The sequence below is a fragment of the Dermochelys coriacea genome, chromosome 8 (genome assembly GCF_009764565.3).
Source record: "Dermochelys coriacea isolate rDerCor1 chromosome 8, rDerCor1.pri.v4, whole genome shotgun sequence".
Taxonomy (NCBI): Eukaryota; Metazoa; Chordata; order Testudines; family Dermochelyidae; genus Dermochelys; species Dermochelys coriacea.
Window position 1 is genome coordinate 90,793,545 of NC_050075.1, and position 15,836 is coordinate 90,809,380.

At 39.4% G+C, this 15,836-nt stretch overlaps 1 protein-coding gene across 1 annotated transcript in view; it reads right to left on the reverse strand.

Annotated features, from left to right (window-relative positions):
- Window positions 1–345: 345 nt before the first annotated feature.
- ROR1 (receptor tyrosine kinase like orphan receptor 1) overlaps window positions 346–15,836 on the reverse strand; it is a 280,147-nt gene continuing 264,656 nt past the window's right edge. The window contains exons 11-17 of the mRNA XM_043490690.1: window positions 15,399–15,496; window positions 14,167–14,293; window positions 13,076–13,157; window positions 9,220–9,308; window positions 8,027–8,111; window positions 2,945–3,060; window positions 346–1,765 (exon numbers count right to left, since the gene is read on the reverse strand). Coding sequence (XP_043346625.1) covers window positions 1,641–1,765; window positions 2,945–3,060; window positions 8,027–8,111; window positions 9,220–9,308; window positions 13,076–13,157; window positions 14,167–14,293; window positions 15,399–15,496 — 722 coding nt within the window. The 3' untranslated portion in view covers window positions 346–1,640. The remainder of the gene's footprint in view (window positions 1,766–2,944; window positions 3,061–8,026; window positions 8,112–9,219; window positions 9,309–13,075; window positions 13,158–14,166; window positions 14,294–15,398; window positions 15,497–15,836) is intronic.

Here is a 15,836-nt window from a genome sequence, read left to right on the forward strand (position 1 = left end):
AGAAACCACAGCTCTAAACAGGGTTTCCTGATGAATGTTCAGTGGGACCCTCCCTTCTATTCAGGGCTGGTCTTCAAACAGTCCATACTTCAGCTGATCTGACAGGGTCTGGTCGTCTCTTCTAATGGGGCTTGTCTGACAGACAAGTTAGCCCAGTCTCTGGGCTGCAGCCAGGCTTCTCACATCAGAAGAAGCAGACTGGATGGAGCTAGTTCTCCTCCTTTTAACTCCCCTCTTCATGCTTCACATTTGCTGCCAGTGTAGTAGGATGGGGCTCATTGGCTCCCCAGGCTCTCTTTAACCCTTTCATTGCCAGTGCGGGGCCTATCTGCCCCATCACAGCCCCCCCCCGCCCTATCACTGTAATAGCTGAGCACCTAACAATATCTCATGTGTATATCCTCACAACATTCCTGTGAGGTAGGGAAGTCTATTATCCTCACTGTATAGATGGGAAGCTGTACTAGATTCCAAATATTTTTCAAAGTTTACCAAATAACTGACATTTCTAATTGATTCCACCACACATTATCATTTGTACCCCTTACCAGTCTTCTCTGGCATTAGGTTCCCCTATGACACACAGTGCACCACTATGATTAGTTAAATGATAGTAGTACCTCAAAACCCCAGTCAGGACTGGTACTAGGCACCATACAGACACAGAGCAAAAGGACAGTCCCTGGCTCAAGCGGTTTACAATCTACAACTTTTGTAAGCGTCAGTAAAAACTAGACGGTTCTATGGGCCTGACTCTGCAGTCCCTAAGTCAGCAAAGCCCCTGCTGACGTAAATAAGAGAACCTGATTGGGTCTTGAAATCTAGGTAGCATGGATTCAGGTCATAGGCCTTATTTCTTCCTTTATGAATCCTTCCCCTCTTTTTTCACATACTTATGATTTACCAGACTGTTAGCCACCAGGCTAGTAGGCCTAAACTGAGCTGCCTTTATAACCTAGATAAGGCCACTATTGATAAGCCAGAAAGTTAGTGTTAAGAGGCACATTAAGTTTTTTCCCAGAAGCTGTACAACATTCACTCCTTTCTCAGCTAACACTGGTTTAGGGATCATGTATATTAAAGGCTGCATCATAACCCATAAGCATGAATGGTCAGAATTAAGGTTACAAGAGCAACATTAGCTTTGCCATTTTCTGGTTTTTGAGTGCTTAAAGACAGAACCTTAAAGCGTGGTTTGACTATAAAAATGACTATGGAGAAATGGTCTCTTCTTAATAGATCTGACTCCAAACACACACAGAGAGCAGATCTTCTGTCTGTAATGACCAACCCATATTTTACTCCGTTAAGTCCTCTAGAATGAACACAACTAAGAGAGTGCACTGCAGAGTCTTGTGCAACACCAACAGAGAGTTGTAATAAGATCCAAGCAGTAACTCCACAGCAAATCCACTGAAGACAATGTGGTGGCGCAGGTATCAGCGAATAATCTAGTTCACATCGGTGAAACTGAGATTCCTGCTCAGTTTTTACTCACCTTCTCATTGAAGCTGATAGGAATTTGCCTGAATAAGGAGTGAGTGAGAATTAAGGATTCACCCCATAGGACTGCTACAGAAGTCCTTTGATAAATGGTAAGAAAAAAAGTGTTTCCGGGTCTGTATATGTGATCTCACAGTTTAATCCTCTAATCCTTTGGTACAAAGAGTGTTAGTCCAGGCTACTAGATTGTCCACTTCACTCTCCCACGGTTCTTCCTCTTTGCTGAGGCGTCTCTTTTCACCTACTGCTTGACTTTTTGGTTCTGGACCAGACACATGGATGGTTTGAAATATGCATAGAAGAACAGATTAATAAAGAGAAAGGAGACGACAGGTAAGTACAAATAAGCTTTCCAAAACAAGCCACAGTCACATTTTTCATTTTTAAAATGCAGATCTTAATTTGCTCTGATTTCTGGATCCATATCTCCTAGGCATATACAGAGACCGGTCATATGTATACACACATACTATAAATCACATGATATCTATGTGAAAAAATTGCAGAATCATGTGATAAACCACAATTATCATACAGCTCTGTCTGCCTCTCCTTAACTCTGACCGCTATCCCATCTAAACGGGGACTACTTCTAACATCACAAACTGCTTTAATCACTTTAGAATTAAAACAAAAAACCCAACCTATCAAATGTGGAGTTTCTCCCGCATCTTACACTGGGACTCAGGCTCAGAACAAGGCAATGTTCTGTCTTGGACCTGTGACAAGTTCTTTCTACCATTCACACCACCACTCTCATGGTATTAAAGACTGTGTCAGTAGGGCTCTTTTGACTCTCACATGTAACAGCAATGGTTCAGCTCTCCACATCATCATTAAGAGCCAGCCCTGTATCTTTTACTAGTGAAAATGTGACCTAATTCCTGATCCTCAAAATGTAGAGTCTGATTCTTCTCTCTTTTACACAGGTGAAAGTTCACTCACTTCAGTGGAGTTACTCCTGCTTTTCACTGGAGCAGGTCAGGAGAATCAGGCCTGTAAACTTGATTCTCATCTGGAGCCTGATCCATCGAAGTGAATGGAAAGATTCCCATTGTCTTCAATGGGTTTGGATCAGGTGCCTGGTCAGCTCTCACTGAAGGGTGGAAGTTCATATGCAAGTTCCATTTATGCTTGGTCAACAGAGAATAAAAACTGTAACAGTACAAGAGCATAGGAGATTTGAATCCAGGCATATACTGATAGACTTAATTTCTGCCCTTGAACCTGACACTGCTCCATCAATGTAAATTGGAGTTTTACCCTCAACAGAAGCAGGATTGGATCCATAATGCCAACACTCTTCAGGCCTGATTCAAATTTCACATTGGTTTTAAAATACAATGGAGCTAATTGTGATTTACAACAGTGTAAGTGAACAGTAAATCAGGTCTACGTGCACATATCAGAAACATTACATTGTATGGTACTGATTCTTTACCTGGAGTTTGGTAAAGCAGGTTGTTATCCTGTTCCATTTTCCTAACTTCTATCAGTTTCTCATCTATTGTTTGTTGCCTCTGCTTTCTGATGAGTTGAGAGACAATAGCATTGTATCTGTAAGCAGAAACAGAAGTAAATTAATGGATACTATCAAACATAAATTTGGTTAAACCTAACTTAAATAGGGCCCAGATCAACAGAACACTTAAGCATGTGCTCAACTTCAAACGTGCTTAAACCCATTTCTAGTCAGCAAAGCACTAAGAAGCTGTAATAAACAAGAACCTGAAAGTGACACTGATTATCGGTATGGTTTTGTAACTCTGGCCTTAATCCAGCAAAGCACTTAAGAACATGCATAGTTTTAAACATGTGAGTAGTTCCACTAAAGTCAATGGGATTACTTGTATAATTAAAGTTAACCATGTGCTTAAGTGCTTTGCTGGATCAGGGTCTGAGTGTTTGGCATTTTGCAGAATTAAGCCTTATGTAAAATGTATGTATGTATGTAAAACTGAGAGCTTGTCTACTCTGATCAGGTAATGCACTCTATGGGGCGGGGGGGGGGGGTGATTTCTAAAGCATACTAACAGGTTGTGCATTAATTGGTCCATGTAGACCAGCTGGTATGCACTGAGGTGTTACTTGTGACACAAGTACAAAAATGTGAATTTCTAGCACATGGTATAATTTTTAAGATGACAATGTTCCTTTCAGTCTTCTCATTCCAAAAACTTGCCTATCCTTTTAAACAGGTTACATTTGGAGACAGAAAACACAAAGCAGTGGATTGAAAAGATAAAAGGATGTCAAATGAATTAAGTGCAACTCTAAAAAATAATTGTTTCTGTTTCTTACTGGAACAGAATACACCACTGTATTCAAACCCTGCAAACTATTGTAATAATCTTTGTACAAAGTCTGCTTTGCAATATATCATCTGAAAACTCATAATTTGCTGGGCAATATTGTCCTGATAAAATGTGTGTGACAACATTGTATGTGAAGTTATAAGATTCCCCTGTATGGTCTTACTAACACATGTTCCAAACACCACAGCACTGCCCAAACAGAAGTTGGCAAACAGGTCTGTCCTAAACAAAGGAATGTATGCTCTTGCTTAATTTGCATTTAAGCAGTAACAGAATCATCAAGCAGGAAGGAAAGCAAAGAAAGTTCCAACAGATGGAAAAAAACAGGCAGATATATCCTTCCACATAGACTTTTTGGCTCCTGGGTTTCAACTGGTAATTTTTTCAAGAGGGGACTGAAACTATAAAAGGAGGGACAACCCTCCCCCACCCCAGCACCTCAATCTCTCTCCCTGCCTATCGCATTCACTGGCATGTAGAGACAAAGGAAGCAGGCATGGGACTCTGGGGAAGGGGTCCTGACCTGAGAGTTTGATCAGTAATCTGCTGAAGCATGTGGTGAGAAACTTTGCTTGAATCTTAGATAATTTGTTAACTTAGGCGTTAGTAAATGTCTTCCCTTTATTTTCCTGGTAACCATTTCTGACTTTTATGCCTCATTACTTGTACTCATTTAAAATCTCTCGATTGTTAATACATTTGTTTTACTGTTTTCGATAAAACAGTCAGTTCAGGTTGAAGTTTCTGGGTAACTCCTTTTGGGGTAACAAGTCGTGTGTATATTATTCCCTTAAAGGAATAACGGACTCAGTATATTTGCACTGCCCAGGAGAGGGCTGGGGAGTACATGATGTGTTTCTGGGGGAAAATCTGAGATTGGGAGTGTGTTGGGGCCGGTGTTCTTTAAGGCTGGTAAGAACCAAGGTGTGGCTAGCTGGCTGCAGCACACACACAGACATAGCTGGGAGTGACTTATGTGCTGGAAGCCATTAGTGTGAGCCACAAAGCATTGTACAGGGCACCCCAGGTTACACAGCAGGGGTGGCACAGCTACTCATTAATCTGGATTGTACCCTGTATGTCACACCTACACTTACGTTCTGCCTCAAAGATTCATTTACTATTGTTAATGTCTCAGACTCCTCCCCACTTTCTGTCTGCACCATTAGAATATAACTAAGTGTGTGAGGGAAGACTGTTAGAGTAATTAAATTCACAGTATGATGTACTTTAAAACATAGGCATAACAGGATGCCACTCCAATGTTTTTTTTAATGTCTTGTTATTTTCTCATGGCTGGTAGAGAATATTTGATATATTCATACCTTCTGGAACATTTTTGATCTCTTTGCAGTGGGGAAAAGGCTATAGAATGGGCTGCTGTTAATGGGACTTTTAATTTACTTTGATAAAATGAAATTGAAAGTTCAACAACATAAAAAGAACAGGTTTCAGAGTAGCAGCCGTGTTAGTCTGTATTCGTACTCCTTTTCTTTTTATAAAAAGAACATTTGTCCAGTGCATTCTCTTTCCAGCCACAAGGTGGCAAACAAGGTTTTAGAGGAGCAGCTGATGGTGAGCTGTAGCTCATGAAAGCTTATGCTCAAATACATTTGTTAGCCACTAAGGTGAAACAAGGTTTTAGCTTTTGATAAATAAAATTGCACCACTGTTTTCAGGTAGGAAGAGTTAAAAAAAATATAGAAGTGTATTCGCTTTATGTAGTTTTTCTTTCGAAGTAACCCAGCCGTAGTGAATTTTAAAAAGGAAATGGTGCTCAGTTAGTCTACAGGATTCGAATGCCTTTTCACATCAGAGGAGAAAAAATACAAAAGGATCAATCTTTATACATTCATTACCACATTAAGTCACTTAACCTCTCTGCTTCCTCAGTTTCCTCATGTACCAAATGAAGGTAATGGAGTTACCTGCCACACAGGGGAATTGTGCAGCTGCATTAATTAGTAAAGCACTTTGAGATCCTCAGCTGAAAGCTTGTGCTCAAGTACTTTGCTGAACGGGAGCCTATAGCTGTGTGCTGGGGAACTTCTTTATTCCTTTTATTCTCATCTTCAGAAAACTTCACTCTGACATAAAACCTAACCATTAACTTTCAAGATCCTCCAACACTCCAGGCCATTCCACGTGCCCTCCAGATACTAATTCTTTACTGTTCACCTGTTTTGTCCTTGCACACTATCTTCCTTCTCCCACTATCAGAAGATTTATCCATCTGCCTGACTCTCTGCCTGCTTTCAATGCCATTTCAAGTTCCATCTCTGCTTTCTGGCCTATGATTTTATAACTTCACTAAAATTATAAACAACATATCGTGTACCTGGGTGTCCCTTGTGACCAACCATTCTCTCTGTATCTCTGCCCTATGGGTTGCTAACCCTCCAAGATTGTCCTGGAGCCTCCAGGAATTAAAGATTAATCTTTAATTAAAAAGTATATCATGTGATGAAACCTCCAGGAATTCATCTGACAAAAATTGGCAACTATCTCATCTAACGATGATGTGCCACATTCAGCTATTTGTTACTTCAGGGTAAATCATAGGCTCAGCAGAGTTAGTCCAGATTTTTACTGGTGTAACTGAGAGCTGAATTTTACTCAACACTAATTACATACACACTAATGTAGTAAATGAATGTACATAATCAGCTGTAAAACATCTTGTAATCCTTTCACATGAATAGTGTTATACAAAAGCAAACTGTGTTGCAATCTATTTTATGTTTCATGAATGAGTTACAACTTTAATAAGAAAATGTCAACTATATAGCCAACAATTAAGGTTGTTTCTGCATTGATGCCAGAAAATATGGCCTCTTACTTCCCTACCCAATGCTATGAGTGAAGGACATATTGCAAGCTTTAAAGCACGAACATGTTTTGTGAGCTGTTTGCAATTGGGGAAAGAATACCGTATGAGAGGTAACTCTGTTTGAACCTGGTTCTGGGCATTTGAACCTGCCTTTGATTAATCAAACCCAGAAGTTCAAAAGAGAAAAAAAATTGCTAAAAGTACATGGTATCCAACCACCAGAGGGCAGTGAGATGTGGCTATTTCAAACTAATAGGTCCCCTCCTCTACCCACTCCCCCCCCCAACCCACACAGTAATTTCCTTTCCAGCTCCAATGAAACTAACATGAAAAATGTGCTATGCTTGACAGTGAAAAAGACAGCTTTCCAAAACAACTCCTGACTGTTGAGCCATATACAAAAATGGACAGATGAGTTTAAAAGGACAAGTTCCTGGTTTTTCTGAATATTTTCTTGGGTCATGTAGGATGCTGTGGCACTACATAATGAAACAATTATCAAACATAGAAAACAAAGGAGTTCTGTTGAAGGAAATAAAACAAGGAAGTCATGTCAAAGGAAAATTAACCTTATATTTTAGAGATTTCTTCAGAAAGAAAAATAAGCTTTTAATTTGGGTTAAGAACTTGCTGTCCTTCAAATTCAACATGAAATTACCCATTCATTTTCTTCCAATTCATGCTGAAGGCAAATAGGATTTGAACGCTAAAAGCAGTTCCTAACTTTTTGGCCTGTTGTAAAGCTTCAGCAGCAATAAAAAGGAGTGAGAAAGTCCAGTTTGATCTGAAAGATTACAAGGCAGCACAATGACCTTGCATTTTGCTTTGCCTTTTCCTTACAAACGCTGCTGGAAAACAGGGCTTCAGTCACAGGCGAATTTAGAGTGAAATGAGAGTAGGCACTCAAAATGTAAGGGCCTCGGTCCAGATCCTCAGCTGACTTTACTTGCCTGAGCTGTGTTAGGCAGGGTGGAAGGAAGCGGTGGAGAACCTGTGGGAGTCCCAGAATCATTCTGGTGCTCAAGAGGCTCACCTTACTGCTGGTCCATAAAAAAGCAGCATGCATCCATTCTAGTAGAGCCCTGTCCTAGAACTTTCTTGGGCACTACTTGGTGGGAATCCTACACTGCTTCTGTTCCCAATGCCCTCTACCCTCAGACCATCCACGCAACACAGAGTGCGATTTGGTCCTAAATCTCAAAATCAAAGACACCGTTCAGAACAATTATCAACCGTCTGGTAACATTTTATAGGGTACCAATATGGACAGCCTGAAACGATAACAAAAGCACTAAAGTTCAAATGTTGCCATTGCATATGCAAAGACCCTGGGCCTAAATATATAGCTATTTAAGCTCAGGGGATTTAAGACACTTACGAATTCTCATCCCATTCTCCTGTTTCTTTCACATTTTTTGCCTTCCAGTCATAGCAGTTCCCTATAAATGCTGGATCTTCAAACACTATAATGGCATAATTACAGAAAGTTACAGTTAGAGAAAAAGATGCACCAGTCATCACATTCCCCAAAGAAATATTAAATATCAGATTAGTACAAGCATATGCGTCACTTAGAGAAGTTTATAGCAGAATCCTGCACTATTAAAGTCAATGAGAGTCAATGAAATCAGGACCTCAACCACTAACAACTCTGACCTCAGTTAAAGTGGGGTAAATTTGAAGTCATTCCATGAAACTCAGTGGAATTACTCCGATAAACACTAGTGTAATTGAGAGCAAATTTTGATCTCTTGTCTTAGGTGGATAGCAACACTATATGTGCATTTTTAAAGTATTATGAATAAAACAACAAAACAGGACAAGAATTACCACTGAAATGCATGAACATAAAATGGTGATTATATGATACACATTTCTTTTGAACAGAATATATAATAAATAACAATATAAACCTGATCCTGCAGACCGAAACTCCGATAAGTAATTCCCCTAAAATCCTATTAAAACACTGTCATGCATCCAAGTGTGCTGGCAACTTAGTTACAACAGACTCTAGTGGTGGAACACTGCATTATCATCAGAGCAATGTATTGGCCATAGTCCACATCTGTTTTGTTTTGATCTTATCATCCTCCCAAAACGTTTTCCTACTCATCATAATTGTATACACTTCACCAACAACTCCTTAATATGTTTTCTTCCATGCAAACCTAGGGTTCCAAACTTCCTAACAAGAACTTACTTAGACTGTAAATTCTTGGGGGCAGAGACCCTCTTTTTCTTCCATGTTTGTACATTGGACCCGCTGTACTAGGCAGAATCCATGACTGGGACTCCTAGGACAATTCAATAATAAATAAGAATAAAGGCCTGATCTTCAACTGGTGTAAACTGACATAGCTCTACTGGCGTCATTACAGCTATGCCAATTTACATCACCTGAGGATCTGACCCTAATTTGTGGATGCTTAAGATATTACAGCTTGATTCTGATCTCACCATCAGGAACACTGCCACTGAAGTCAAAGTTGTACACTATTGTAAATCCTGCAGGAGAGAAGAATCAGGGCCATTATGTTTAATTTTACTAAATCAGGCATATCTTCTTACATGGGGCTTTAAAATGTTCTGCTGCTTTTGATGTGGCTATTCCTGACCACATCCTGTGGTAATCTTCAAACGAAATGGTTGTAATCCTTCTGAAAATGTAAATGCATAGTAAAGTTTCTGGTGATTAGACAAGTTGGTAGTAAACAGATTTTCATGTTTAACCTTCCACAAAACAACAGAATGAATTAAAAGGGTTTTAAATTATTGCATTACTGGCTGCTTGCAAATGACAGAGAAATAGAGTCACTAGTGTGTAAAGCAGCCATTTTAAACAAGAGCAAACACTAATATTTTAAAGACATTTTAGCTATGTTTACATGTTACCGGTTTATGAGACAACCAGATGGATTATTTTCATAGTCTGCCCTCCCCCGCCCACAGCCCCTTCCAGGGATTAGTTTAGCAGAAAAGAACCAATTTTCTGATTATTTATAAAGCAGATCTGGTTAAGGGAATATATAGCTAACAGGAATATATATCTTCTAAAATAGCTATCATAACTCACCAACAAACAACACAGGATAGAGTTTTTTAAAATCATCTTTATATATTTTATGGCTATATCTTTAGTCTCAAAACTATTACACATATATTCAATATAAATGAAGCAAAGTTGTTATTTCAATATTGCATTTTTTAACTATTAATTGTATTACTATCTGGTTTATTCACACTCACACTAGACCAAATTCTACTCCCAGTTAAACTCTGTGCTCACTCTAACTTGCACCAAGGCTAATACAGTCCCCAGCCAGCTTCACCCCCTCATCTATATCAAGGATTAAGCTCAAGAGGTGAAATCCTGGCCCCATTCAACTCAATGGGAGTTTTAGCGTTGACTTCAATGGAGTCAGGATTTCACCCCAAATCTCTATACAGCCTCTAGAATAAAGACAAGTGTAGGGTTTCATGGCCCAGCTGCCTCAGAAATAACATAACATAAAAAAACATGAAAAGAAATTTTGAAAAAGAGAAATATACATCCTTTTTGATAGTGACATATCTCAGAAACAGCAAGTCAGACCACTTCGTTCTGGCCCAAAAATCTGGTCAAAGACCATTTATACTAGACATCAACTACAGAGGTTTCACATGAGGCATTTAGAAGAAGGGGTTAAGGCCAAAAATAGAAAAAGAAAAGTTGGTTGCGACCTTATATGAATATATAAATATATATATATATATATATATATATATATAGACAAATTGGAGGATTGGGCCAAAAGAAATCTAATGAGGTTCAATAAGGATAAATGCAGGGTCCTGCACTTAGGATGGAAGAATCCAATGCACCGCTACAGACTAGGGACCGAATGGCTCGGCAGCAGTTCTGCGGAAAAGGACCTAGGGGTGACAGTGGACGAGAAGCTGGATATGAGTCAGCAGTGTGCCCTTGTTGCCAAGAAGTCCAATGGCATTTTGGGTTGTATAAGTAGGGGCATAGCGAGCAGATCGAGGGACGTGATCGTTCCCCTCTATTCGACACTGGTGAGGCCTCATCTGGAGTACTGTGTCCAGTTTTGGGCCCCACACTACAGGAAGGATGTGGATAAATTGGAAAGAGTACAACGAAGGGCAACAAAAATGATTAGGGGTCTAGAGCACATGACTTATGAGGAGAGGCTGAGGGAGCTGGGATTGTTTAGTCTGCAGAAGAGAAGAATGAGGGGGGATTTGATAGCTGCTTTCAACTACCTGAAAGGGGGTTTCAAAGAGGATGGCTCTAGACTGTTCTCAATGGTAGCAGATGACAGAACGAGGAGTAATGGTCTCAAGTTGCAATGGGGGAGGTTTAGATTGGATATTAGGAAAAACTTTTTCACTAAGAGGGTGGTGAAACACTGGAATGCGTTACCTAGGGAGGTGGTAGAATCTCCTTCCTTAGAGGTTTTTAAGGTCAGGCTTGACAAAGCCCTGGCTGGGATGATTTAACTGGGACTTGGTCCTGCTTTGAGCAGGGGGTTGGACTAGATGACCTTCTGGGGTCCCTTCCAACCCTGATATTCTATGATTCTATGATTCTATGATATCTTCACAATACATTATTTTGTTCAAAATTATGAATATCAATTAGCCTTTTGAAATGTATTATCTCTCTTGCCATTACATGTTTAAGCACAATTGTTTGGGTAGGTAAGTAAACTCATTTTAACATGGTGGAGGTGATTTTCCCTAGGGGGAGGGACTGTCTTTTTTGTTCTACCTCTATACCACACCTAGCACAATAGGGTCTTGGTCCAGGAGTGGGGCTTGCAGATGCTACCACAATACTACTACTACTACTAACTTTCAGACACCCAGTGTCGGCTTACCTCTGCCCCCACTGAAATCAGTGGGAGTTTTACCCTTTGTGTTAGGGCTTGTCTACATGTTGCCTTAGTCTGCACCAGAGGGGTGTAAATTTTAGTTCACACTATGTGTCATGCACTAACTGGCCTATGTGGACCATGCTGGCATGCGCTATCTTAGGGGTAGGCAACCTATGGCACGTGAGCCAAAGGAACACCGCAAATTTATTGTCTTGTTTGGCTCTTCATTATGTACTGTATTGTCTTGTGCTAGGTGCTCTTGTTTCAATAAAGATACCTTTACAATTTAATCCTCCAAAAAGTCAAATAAAATAAATTGGTTTATGTAATTCTATATAATTTTATAGATATCAAAAGATAGCTGTACATGTGAACCAGGAAAACTGTTGCAATCCCATTGCTGTCAGATATTCAGGAGGCAATAGTGAAGTTCAGAGGGACGAAACCAGCCCGTGAGAAAACATGGATCCTTGAGCTCAATGACCACCATTATTTTTATCTATCCAGTGTCCTCCTGCCACACCCTAGCCTTTGAGATCCTGTAAAATGTCAAAAGCAGCTCTTCAGAGGCGTTTTGCTTTTACCAATATTTAAAGTTATATCCTGAAAATGAAATGATTCCATTATGGAGCTTGACACTTAATTCCTTCCATTCCAGACCCAGAACTTTCACTTCAGTCAGTGGAAGCCTTGGGTGTCCAAAGAAGGTAGGATTGATCCATAATATGCTGGTGACAAACTAATACTGTTCATTCTTTTTGTAATGGTTCTGATTCTGTATCCTCTGAAGATCATGGAAAACTTAATGATCCCACTTCCATTGGAGTTAGCAGCAAAACTTCCACTGATAACTTCAGACGGAGCAACATCAGGTTGAGATCGTATTAAGAGCTATATCCCAAAAAAGCAATTATTTTCTTTTTCCTGTTAGTGGATTTTCCCAATTATTTAACTTTCTTATGGAAACATCTGGCAAGCGGTTGCCTTCACAGTTATTGCCAGTAAGTCTTACATCCAACTGAAATGAGTTCCTCACCTACTGGCTTATAGTCAGGAATTGTGTCATTGTTAGGCCAAGTGATATTTTGGTTGGACCTAGTCAATGACATTTAATCCAGGAGATTATACATATTTTAGGTTATTTATTATTTTAATAGTATAGGGAAACCAATAAACTCTTTCTAGAATACACTAGACTGTTTTTATTTTGCATTTATTTCTATAGTGCTAGAGTTGTGCATGACGTTACTACTGAAATAATTCTGAGGTTAAATTTCAAGCTAACATATAGGGCTCGGTTCTCTTCCTAATTCAGGTCCCTTTGCATCACTCCAGAATCTGACTGTATCCGGTCACCTGTGAATTCCCTTAGCGTTAGGGTTTGAAGCTAGTGTATTGAGTTCCTACCACATCCCTATCTCCAGGAACTAGCATTTAGGGTGAATCTAGCACAATAGGGGTGAAATCCTGGCCCTACTAAAGTTACATGCAAAACTCTCATTGGCTTCAGTGGGACCAAAATTTCTTAGTTCATCATAACTTGTTACCTGACATGGCCCCGAGAAGATGCTTCAGATGGCAAGTAATACTTTGGAGAAGAAGCACAATCTTTCCCAGTGCTAGAAAGGTCTGCAAAGAAGAAGATGAACATTTTTTAAAAAAAAACTTTATGACTCAGAGCCTGTAAATTGGTTCAGTTCCATTGACTTCAATGGAGCTATGTTGATTTATATCAGATAAAGATCTGGTCCTATATTCCCCCCCCCCAGTACTCATACAATTAACAACCCATCACATGGGCACTATGGTACAGATACTGGGTTTGATTCCCCTCTGCATGTGCACTACTCCTCCTGGCCCTTTCATTAATAACAGCAGCCAAAAGGAGTGCAGCTATCCCACCCAGTACTCTGGAGGTTTGGGTAGGCAGCTGGCACAGCAGCAGATTCTGATGACTTTGTGCCAGCAGGAAGGTCCTCTGCAACAGGCAAATTCTCCTCTAGGAACCAACCCATTATTGCCAGAATACAGCCACTTTGTGGCACCTGAGTGGCATAAAGTGGTCAGAGTGGATTGGAATTTGGCTCATTGAGAGCAAGTAGAGCCACAGTACTAACCTTTCATATCTGCCACTTGCCCTGCTTGCACCAACAACATGAAATATACTGACCCAAATTCTGCCCCAATTTATACCCTAGTTGTAGTTGCTTTTTCAGGATAGTCATTGTATAGCATAACCATAGCACACTGAAGATTTACAAGGCAAGTACAATTCATATTAGGCAGGCAAGTCATGAAAAGGATAGCAGTATTTCTGCTCTCTGGCTCCCGATTCATCTAACATCCTTCCTCTTACTTACTTTTCCTGCAACAAATCTGACATTCCCTAACATCATTATGTAAATTACACTGGTGCTCACCTCACCAATGTGTAATTTATAGGATCACTTACATTTGCTCTGAATTTGGCCCAGCATATTTCCTTTCAACACACTAACTGGTGTTTGTTGACATTGAATTACCAGTCATACTAGTATAAATTTACTGTTGTGCATACAATAAACTGTTTTTTAAAGAAGGAGTTTTAAAAGAAACAAGACTATATTTATGGGTAATAACAAAACAAGTACGGTATTACCTTCTAGGTGCTGGCTAGTTCTAACACATTGTATAACCATTTGTCTGTACAAGGATATGTTGTTTTTCAGCATTTCTGCTGCTTCCACATTCACTGCATTTTCCAGTTCTGGATTAGAAAGCATGACCTGTATAAAGGTATAAACACACACACACGCACACAGAGACAGAGAGAGAGGGAGAGTACATATTGGTCTCTAAAACATCTATTCTTCTCAGAACACATAATCCATCAAAATTGTTGATTTCATAGTTTTACAATGAATTAATAATAATCAGACTGGTATGTTAAATTCAAAGCAAAAACGAGGCTGCTTTGTTACGATTGAGATTGGGCCCTTCATTTTGATTTCCTTAAAAAAGGGCTACGTGGTCATAACCTATGCTCCCTTCTTCCTGTTTTCTCTCAGGTTTTTGTATAATTCCAAGCAGACAGCCATGAATGATACATGACTGCCATTTGTTTTACTCATAACCAATACTAGGGTGTCCACAAAAATCACGCATACATCTGGGGGCCATTTTCAGTCATGAGTGGAGGGCAGGATATCCTTCATAGTGATGGGAAAGACATTAAAAAGGGGTAGGACTTGCTCCAAGGAGAAAGCTGTATGAATTTTTTTCTTGGAAGAAAAGGCAGTAAATTAGAAACATTGAGGCCTGTGTGTTAAAAATGAAGGTTGTTGCTTTGAGTTACTCACAAATCTCAAGACCTATGCCAACACTCATGATCAAGACTTTGACCATGAGATAATTCAGGAATTTAAAAGTAGAGCTATCAGCATTTTAAAAGTATTTTTTAAAGTACAGAGAATCAGGCAGAGTACACATGTCTTGAGCAGTGGCTTACTCAAGATAAGAAAGCATAAATCCAAAAGATCAAAGTAGCTACTGGTCAAAAATATTTAGCACTGGCAACAGCTTCAATCATACTCATTCATTTATCTATCTGTCTTACTCAGAAATAATGTGCTGCCAAATGAGATACCGGGGAACAAATACAGAAGTAAAAATAAAGTAAACATTAAAAAAAAGACGTTCTACAGAATATATTTGCTGTGGCTCTGAAGTCATCCAGCCATTTGCATATTTCATTTTAAACCAAATGAATAATCCTACATCACATAATCAGTCTGCAAGTTTGAAATCCCTACTATATAAGTAAAGTACATTTTAGTATTTTCTTTTATGAAAGAGATTTAAAATAAGTTGTTTACAATACCCTTTTCTTACCTGGACAGCGAGTAAAATGCTACTCATCATTAACTTTCCATTCCACTCTTTAGGGTTTTCTAGAAAATCTATACAAGGTCTCCCCGAGTGCTGATCCACTGTATTGAAAAAAAAAAATAGTTGTGTAACTTCAAAAGAATTTAGCAACATGGCTGTTGTATGCTAGAGGAACTAGGGAGAGTTACTGTTTTATTTATAGCTTTAAATTACTCAGACTACTCAGGTGTTGCATAGGGCAAATCAAGGTAACCGGATGTTCCTATCATTGTCACACTTGTGCTCCCTTCCACACTCCCTCTGATTGTTCAGTTAGATTACACTCTTACTTTGTTTTTGTATGGTGTCTGTACAACAGGGCCAAAACCCTGAGTTGAGCCTTTGGCATAGCTGCAATTCACATATTAAATAATAATACAGATTTACATTGATCATCATAGC